Source organism: Epinephelus lanceolatus, chromosome 9 (assembly GCF_041903045.1).
Source record: "Epinephelus lanceolatus isolate andai-2023 chromosome 9, ASM4190304v1, whole genome shotgun sequence".
Lineage (NCBI taxonomy): Eukaryota > Metazoa > Chordata > Actinopteri > Perciformes > Serranidae > Epinephelus > Epinephelus lanceolatus.
Genome location: NC_135742.1, coordinates 40,502,885 through 40,512,196, shown reverse-complemented (window position 1 = coordinate 40,512,196; position 9,312 = coordinate 40,502,885). Strand labels below are relative to the sequence as shown.

General features: G+C 40.2%; 2 protein-coding genes across 2 annotated transcripts in view; one reads left to right on the top strand and one right to left on the bottom strand.

The window, feature by feature from the left end:
- Positions 1 to 3,110: 3,110 nt before the first annotated feature.
- The window catches only part of top3b (DNA topoisomerase III beta), a 32,695-nt gene continuing 26,493 nt past the window's right edge, over positions 3,111 to 9,312 (top strand). Inside the window, exon 1 of the mRNA XM_033620049.2 lies at positions 3,111 to 3,319. Within this exon, the coding sequence (XP_033475940.1) occupies positions 3,250 to 3,319 (70 nt within the window). The 5' untranslated portion in view covers positions 3,111 to 3,249. The remainder of the gene's footprint in view (positions 3,320 to 9,312) is intronic.
- Positions 3,901 to 8,465, bottom strand: LOC144464300 (uncharacterized). Its single transcript, XM_078170963.1, has 3 exons — positions 8,319 to 8,465; positions 4,906 to 5,081; positions 3,901 to 4,365 (listed from the first exon to the last, which is right to left on the bottom strand). The coding sequence occupies exons 1-3, from the start codon at positions 8,331 to 8,333 to the stop codon at positions 4,137 to 4,139; spliced, it is 420 nt and encodes a 139-aa protein (XP_078027089.1). The 5' UTR covers positions 8,334 to 8,465; the 3' UTR covers positions 3,901 to 4,136.

Here is a 9,312-nt window from a genome sequence, read left to right as displayed (position 1 = left end):
GTGACAACATATCTTAAAGTGACTCACAGATCACTTGGTTTCACATGGTTCTAATACACCGACCACCTGACAGAAAGTCCTGTGGTGGGCAGTCTTTGGTTTGTGACATCTATACCACCACCATAAATCAGATTATTCATTATGGCATTACGACATGGTTTTGTAACCTGACTGTCAAATTCAGATCAAAAATGGAGTAGGGATTATCCTGAAAGAAGAGGAGGCCTATTTCAAGGGTGTGTTGGAGTGTCAGACAAAGTGATGAGGATGAAGCTGGACATTGAAGGTGTGATGATGAATGTTGCCAGCACATATGGGCCCAGAGTTGGGTGTGAGATGGAAGAGAGAGAAGAATTCTGGATTTGGAGTTGGATGAAGTGGGAGAAAGTGTCCCCAAGGAGGAGAGTGGTGATTGGAGTGGACTTCAATAGGCATATTGGTGAAGGGAACAGAGGTGATGAGGAGGTATGGTGTCAAGTAGAGGAGTTTTAAAGGACAGATGCTGGGGGTGAATTTTGCAGAAAGGACGGAAATGGCTGTGGTGAATACATATTTCAAGTAGAGAGGAGAGAAGAGTACAGGGTGATGTGAAACAGTGGAGGAAGGTGAACACAGGTGGACTATGTCTTGTGCAGGAGGTTTAACCTGAAAGAGACTGGAGACTGCAAGGTGGTGGCAGGGGAGTGCTTAGCTGCGCAGCAACAGATTGGTGATCTGTAGGATGACTTTGGAGACTAAGAGGAAGAGAGTGAAGGTAGGCCCAAGGATCAAATGGTGGAAGTTTAAGAGACTGCTGTGCAGGGTTCATGGAAGACTTAATATAGGTTCTGGATGGTAGAGAAGAGTAAGCGGATGGCTGGGCAACAACTGCAGAAGTGGTGAGGGAGACAGCTAGGAAGGTTGTGTGTCATTTGACAGGAAAAGGAAGAATAGTGGTGGAATGAAGGTATAAGGAAGAGGTTGGCAAAGAAGACGTAGGATCGTTCAAGAGATGAAGAAAGTTGACTGAAGAAGAGGCGAAAGGTGGTGAAGGCTAAGCAAAAATGGTATGGTCAGTTTTATGAGAGGCTGGACACTAATGAAGGAGAAGGGTTTTACTGTTGGGCTAGACAGAGCTCAGAGGGATTTGGAGCAGGTTAGGGTGATCTAGGGTAGAGATGATTCTTCATGTGCTCACAAGCAAGGAAAGTGTGTTGGGATGGATGAAAGGAGTGCTTTGAGGTGCTGATAAATTAATAATATGAGAGAGAGAAGGTTTGACAACGTGGACATTGTAAATCAGGAAGTGTGGTGGATTAGCAAGGATGAACTGAGGGCAGTTATGAAAGGATGAAGGGAGGAAAGACGGTTGTTCTGGATTGACTGTAATTCTTTGGCCTTTCAGGAAATTGGCCATTTAATTTTTTTCTGATTCTGACATTTGTGTCTCATGTAATCATGAAAAAAAAATTATATTTGAAAAATGTCCCACTAGTTGTTGTTACACTTCCTATCACTGATAAGCATTTAGCCAGTTCATAAATCTGGAATGGTTATCTGTACATTTAAGTGAGAGAGCATGTTATATATCAAGTGCACCAGGGAGAGTGGTATTTCTATATTTCTTCACATATTTGACTTAATTCCCTGTAGAACACTGTACTAAATCAAAGTTTTCATCAAATGTATTAAATTGTAGAAGTAGCCACGTTTATTCACCAACAAAATGTATTTTATTTTTGGTTTGAATAAAGTTTGTAATTGTTCTGTTGTTCCACAAGGATGAGCCACATAGGGTAAAGTTATGGGAAAATATCATCTTCCAGTCATAAATTCTGACAACTTGAAAAGAAAGTTTGTAATTTCAAAAATCACATTTTTAAAATTCCAAGAGTCGAGGAGTACAGGGAATGTGAACTTCAATTATACATCCAATCAGAGAAGTCACTTAAGACCAGAGAAACTCCATCTCTGGGCATTGCCACATTGTATGCAAATAGGTTCCTGTATCTCTGTTATTGCATAAGGGGCGCATGGATGTGGAGCTGAAGTTGATAGCGGTTCCTGGGAGTAAAGTACAGTCTATTGTAATTAATCATTTGATGGTTAAAATTTCTTGATGAGATTTTGATGTTTCCTCATACTCTGTTCCAAATAATAACTTAATCCCAGCCCTTTAGGTCAACATTCCAGACATTGGTCACACCCATTATAGGGCTTGTAGCTTCCCGTAATTTCTTATAGAAATTGGATATCAAAGCCCCACATTTAGGTTTAGTACCTCGAAGCTTAAGAAGCGGCTCTACAGAAAGAGAAGTATTGCATGGAACTCCATAGGTTCGAAAAGCACATCTCAATTGTAAATAAAAATAAAAAAAGATAATCTGAATAAATTATATGTGCTTTTAAGATCCCTAAAAAATCTTAAGCCTCCATCATTCATAACGTGAGTAAGAGTGCAGTTGACGGCATTAGACCATGTAGGAAAAGTAATCAGTTTTCCACCCAAACGGAGGAGTTTATTGTGAAATGTTGGCATGTGAGTGTGCCACTGAGATAGTGATTTTTGTTTTCCCATATAGAGCTGGCCTTTTTGATGTTGAGCACCATACAAAGAGTGGCATGGATAAACCATTTTGGTATACCCTCATTGTTGGACAATAAGTATCGACCGATATTGAAAAGTAAAACAATTATTTAAAGATTTTTTTTCATGAACATTGTTTATTATTTCCTTTTATCTACATATCAGTCTGGCAGCTTAGACTGAAGCCATCTTACTATCCAACAAGGACACTCTAGTGCAGTTTTAAGAGTGTTTTATTAATTGGCATAAACCTTTGGGAATGGCTTTGACAACAGATCTAAATGTTCTGTAAGTGACAGGAAATTATGTCGTATCTAAAAAAGATTTCTTAGCTTAATAAATGGCCACTACAATAAAATACATCATTAACAAAGGTAATATTTTTATCTATCCAACTTTGACTTGAGCACCTTGGCGGTCACCGTAAATACGTCACACGCTGCACTTTACGACACCGGAAGAGAATCATGTGTAACCTGTCATGGCTGCTGTCGTAGTTAGCATAGCCTTTAGCCAATGCTTTTAGCAAGCAAATTTATGCTAAATTAACATTTTTCTTTATCGTGGAGTGGTTGTTACTCAGGATTGAGACAACAGCAGTAACGTTACGCTTTTAGCGCATTTACTGCTTGTGAGCGCAGTGACTGGAGTTTGATAGTGGTGCTATTAGCCCTTCATTCAAAATGAGAACTGTTTTGATGGTGGCAGAGAAACCATCCTTGGCTCAGTCGATTGCCAAAATCCTCTCTAAAGGTGGGTGATAATTTATTCCAATTTAATATGCCACAAAGTGAGACTTTACCAAGACAGGATAACACCAGGCTTATAGCAACAGTGACGTCAACGTTATCATTTCGCTTTGTTGTTGAATACAGTGACTTCATTACGACGGTAGTTAACTTGTTAAAACAACTTTGAATTCCGAGAAATTGTGAGCGGAGTACAGTTTGAGTCAGATAATAATGATTTGATTTTATTAATCCTGTCGCATTTCTTGCTTCCCTGTATGTGATCATAGGCTTAACTCTGAACTCGGACACTTTATGGGAGCAATATGTAAGATATTTGGGGATTTAACGGCGTCTGAAACTTCTCCCGGTTGGTATTTCTTTAGTGTTCACTGTTCAGGGCTTTGTTTTTTAACAGAGGTCTCTTCCTCTCCGAAACAAACGGATGAGGTGTTTAAAACCGGTAGAAACGCTGAATAAAGCTGTTTAACTTTACAAATCAGTGTTTCTCCTGTGCTGTTTTGCACGTGGCAGACATGCTTTTAACATGCATATATTCAATGGTGACATATTTATTGTCTACTGGAAAACAATAACTGAGTGAAATGAACCATGTTATGTATTTTATTTGTTGTTTTAATGGCTAATTTCACATCAGGCTGAGGGACAACAGTTGAAAATGAGCCTTTTGGCTAACACTGACACATTTACACATTGATGTTGATCAATGTGTGTAAACTCTGAGAATAAATGAATAAATAAATAAGGACATTCCTCAGACACCACCATCTTTAGCTCATGCACCAACTGAGCTAAACTGACATTAGAGCAGTGAGTCCTGTTCAGCTGTGTCTGGAGATGGCACATATACAAGCTATAGTGATGAGCTCAAACTCCAGAGAGTAGCTGGTTGTGGGGAAGCAGTTGGGGTTTTTCTTGAGGACAGGCATCCTCAGGGACACGGGGATGGTCTCCAGACCAAAGGCATTGTCGAGCCCCCTGCAGGAGTGGCTGGTGTGGCAGCTGGCCTCGTGGATGACCTGAGGCACTCGGTTCAAGTCAATGTTCTCCCTGGTGAAAGGTGAAGAGCAGGGAGAGATCAGAAACAGGATTTTATTCAGTCATTTGTTCATTTAGTGGGTCAATATGGTAAGCAAGCAGTTGCTGTATAACTGTAGCATTGTCCTTGGTTAAAGAAATGTATAATCCTTTATTCTTTGTCAACTGGTTTTCATAGGATTTCTTCATCTAAAGGTTTTATTGAGTCATCAGGTGTAACAGATAAATTCTGCCAACAGTCTGTCAACTGTGTGATATCACATCAGATCTCACCCTTCATCACATCTGCCTGTGAATATTATTGTGATGCCATGTGACACATTTAAATTTCTAGTTTTGTCTGACCATTGGTATGAAATCCAAAATCCTACATTTAAAATGATATAGCCTAAACAGTAAAGAAGTAGTATTTCAACACATGTGAGATGCTTAAACCAGTCAGTGTTTGACATCTTTTTAAAATTTCTGTTAAGCAACTAATTTATTCATAGACTAACCCTTTCAGAACTTGTGTCTGGTTAGGAATAAGTGATACATGGTATGTATACTCACACGTAGCTCCAGGTTGCGATGCTGCGCTCGTTGATGCGGCTGGGCAGGTTGACCAGCTGGCTGTAGTAGTCCTGCAGGCTGTATGTGCAGAAGGATTCATCCACACACTGACCGCCCAGTGGCAGGGCCAGACACTGGTTAAGGGCCAGCAGGCACAGCAGAAAGACACGCAGCAGCTGGACACAGAAAATAATAACCCAGACAGCTCAGCCATTGTTATGTCTTTAGTTTTAGTTATTACTGTATACTTTGTAAATGCTAACATAATATATTCAAGACAGTGAAATTACATATGCATTTCTCTGTCATTGTTATTTTCATAGTTATATCCTTTTGTTGTCGTTAATCTTTATTATTATTTTGTTAATTTTCGTCAATTAATATTCCTATTAATACTATTCGACTGGTCATCAGTCACTTTAATGCGCTGACATCTGTCATTGCCACTTCTGAGAGCTGTCAGTCACCTGTCAACGAGCTGTCGAGCTGTCATCTGTTTGCAGCTCAGTCAACGTGACATATCGTCTGCTGCGCAAAGGATTGTGGGTCACAGTAGCCACAAGAGCATGCTGTATTGCATACTGCAAAATCGGACCAGATGTAGTAGAACATCCTGGTATTTTTGGCATACTGCATTTGACAAACTATGTATTGGGACTTATGAAATCTTTTTCTGGCATACTAAATAGTATGGTAGTATGGCTATTGGAGCACGCAGTGAGTTGATGATGACCAGGGTGTGCGAACCAAATGTGATCTCATTATGTATTGCGTAAAGTGCAAGGGCTCCGCAAGTTGTCATATTACTTGATCATGCACCTCAGAACTTTTGTAACTAGGTGCCCGCTTTGTACACTGGGCTTCTACTGATAAAAGTAAGAAGTGAAAAATTTTTCTCTTTTAGAAAGACAGCCAGTTTGTTTTTTAAATGCTTATAAAACAGGAGGAGGAGAATCCCTAAAAAATGTACATTTGAGTGAATATTTTGCGAACTAAATCTAATTTTTAAGGATATTCAACCTTTCAAATTTTGTTTCATTATAATAATTATAATTTGTGGTTGCAAATATTTGACTCCTTTCCTTACTGGGATTTCATAAAGGCGATAAAGTATGTACATGAATATTTGGTATGAGAGCCTATACAGTTAATTACATTACCCCCCTGGCATTGAAGAACTGCATGTTTGGTTTATGCTGTTTTGCCAGTAACACTTGTTGACTTTTGTTTGATTTATTTATTCTTTATTTAGCCAGGAGGGTCCCATTAAGATTCAAGATATTTTCTTCCAGAGTGTCCTGCTCAATGTTGTGGCACAATCAGCATTATTAGTTTTGTTTAACTATGTTACATAGCAAAATACATACAATACATAAAACAACACAAGAGGACACCTGACCTAGGTTGAGGACTATCTAAAGCAGCAACATGTTTCCTTCAGGGCAGTTTGTAAAATACCTTTAAAAGTGTTCAAGGAAGGGAGTGCTTAAGGTAGCAACATTTTGGAGCTCATTCCATACCCAGGGTGCAGAAGAAGAGAAAGCAGTTTTACCAAGCACTGAACTCAACCTGAGGACATTTAAAAGAATACAATTTGAAGGAGTGCAATAGTTGCTGGTGTGAAAGGACAAAAGGCTGCAGATATAAGAAGGTAGTTTACCTAACACTCAGTACGTTTACATGCACAGTTTAATTCCACTTTTAATCGGAATGAAAGGCCATTCCGATTAAAAGTGGTCATGTAAACGGTCATTCCGATTGAAAATTAAATCCGATTAAAGGGGGTGGTTTATTCCGTTTGTCATTCCGAATGAAAGAATTTTGTGTGCATGTATACACTCATTCCTCTTTAAATTCATTCCGGTCTTTCTGCGCATGCTCGTTTCCTTGCCCTTCTGGCGCGATGACGTATATAGCGCGCATAGCAACGGGCTGCATAGCAACAGGCTGAGATAGAGCAGTCGGACTTGTTGCACTCACCGGTTTCCATTCGCCAAAGCACGGTCTTCTATCTCCCTTCTTCGACCTTCTACCTCCCTTCTCCTCCTCAACAGACGAAGCATTAGCAGAACAAGGTTGTTGTCGTACTGCTGCTTCAAGAATATAAGCAAAACAAGCCCGAAAAACGCACTAAGAACGGCGTCGTCAAGCATCTTGTTATCCGGAGCGAGGACTATACAGTGTTGTCTTCCGGTAAACGTAAACACGTAACATCTGCCCCGCCCCCTATCCAATCAGAAACCTTCCCTGCCCCAAACCTTGCGCAGACCTGAATAAAGGCGATTGAACTGATCTCCCATGTAAACCCTCATTCAGAATGAATATTTCCCATGTAAACTACCTGGAAAAACTTTAATTCCGAATGATTTCATTCAGATTTATTTCATTCCGAATGAGAAGCTATCACGTAACTGTAGCCACTGTCTTGGCAATGAATAGCACCACATGCGTTTTTCTCCTCTGATACAGAGAGGACCATACTGAAGATTTGTATAAAATGCAGTGGTGAGTTGCATGAGACTGCATTTGTAATAAAACTTAATGCAGCATGATCTGCAGAATCCAGTTTTTTAATAGGATGAGGTTGCATGCATGCGCGCAAAGCACAGACCTCCGCCAACGAACCCATTCATTGTGTATGTGCTACCGCGGCGCAAGAGCGCACCGCTCTGCCGCAGAGCTGAGCGGCACGCGTCTGCGCGTCACCAGCCTGTGCTCGAATTGAATGTTTTTTTAATTTGACCGCACGCGCTGTGACGACACCTCAGTGCGTCCAATAGCAGAGAATGTGGTGGAGTGTGGAAAAAAAATGGCGGAAAAATTCAGATCAACAGCAAGATGGAGGAGAAAATAATTATGGCTGTGTCCCTCTGTGCCTGAAGTAGACCTGGAAGCGGTCATCATGGAGCTGTAGCTCCTGAACGAGCCTGTACTCCCCCAACTCCTGTCTTGCCATGAGGATTTCATGGACCCATACCTTTCTTGCTGCTGCTGCTCGCCTCCTCCTCCTCCTCAGAAGAACTAAAGCCAGGGCTTTTCGTTGAAGCAGGGACAGATACATGATGAAATCCGGGGCGTCAGACCGGAAAAGGGCGCCAGATCGGAACCGGAATATTTTTCGGTCGCATAGCAACTCGCGCCAAATATGTGCGCGATGCGCGCTTGTGCACCTTGCTCGCTGCTTGCTCTGCGCCTTGGCGCGGCGAAAATCGCGCTCTGTGTGAAAGCCGCTTTAATACAGACAGAAATTCTGCTTTTTATTTTTATATATATATATATATATATATATATATATATATATATATATATATATATATATATATATATATATATATATATATAAATTTTCAGTATGCACATTAATCAAGTGGTAGCTGTCAAAAACGCCATCGGCATAAAGACAGGTTTCTTACCTGGAGCTGTTCCATTGCTGAAATTTATGACGGCAGATTGGCGTGATAGAGCTTCTGTTTCTTGTCGTTGGGACGTTGATGGGTGCTTGAGTTTGTTGTTGTTTTCTTTGGTCTTCAGTGTGTCCGTTTGGCTTAAAGTTGATCTGCAACCTGAATCTGGACATGCCTCTATTTATATGTCCTGTTCTTGTTAGGATTGCTACCTTCCTCTGTACATGTGTTTGTGGGTGTGTATGGTGGTCAGGTGGAGTGTATGTCCTTCTGAATATTTCCAGTCATTAGCATTCAGCCTTGAGAGAATAATTTTTATTCAGAGAAGATAACAGCGTGCTTACCGGAAAAGGGACACAGCTCAGAGGTCTCACCATCACTGACCTCAAACTTCATGACTGATTCATGGCTCTAGTTTTAGACAATGATAACATGAAGTCAATTGGTATGTTTTTGAGTTTATTTCAAAAGTTTGACAAAACATTTTAATTCACATCAGAAGTTTGCATTAAAGCAAACTGCATATCAGTGAGAGGAGAGTTGATTCTCTTGAATAGCTTCAAGAGAATCAACTTTAAATTCACTAGCCTATATATTTCATGATATCTGCTTATTATAGAAGATAAGGCCAGCATATTAGAAACATATCGACATCTGTATGGAACACGTCAGTTATAAAATATGTACTTCTTCATATTTTCAAATAGGAAATGTTAATGAGCAAAATGTCAAACAAGTTGCAGACTTAAAAGCAGAAAAAAGAAAATAAAATGCTCCAAGTCAAGCCTATAGACTCTATAAAATAATGGAAGTAGCCATTTTGACGTCACTCATTGGTGACGTCAAATATGGTCACTCAGCCGGAAGTGACCATATTTGGATGAAAGGGTGGAGATAACTCTTAACACAAGCCGCTAGCTTGGTTAAGACGGTTAAGATACAGCTGTGGTTAACTGTGATAATGCTAATTATTGCTAGCAAAAAACAGGCTTAAAACCATTAA

Bases quoted from the DNA above. Each gene is read 5' to 3' on its own strand.
- LOC144464300 (XM_078170963.1), bottom strand. The intron at 4,366-4,905 runs GTGAGTATACAT...ACCTTTCACCAG, and splicing joins ATCGCAACCTGGAGCTACGT to GGAGAACATTGACTTGAACC.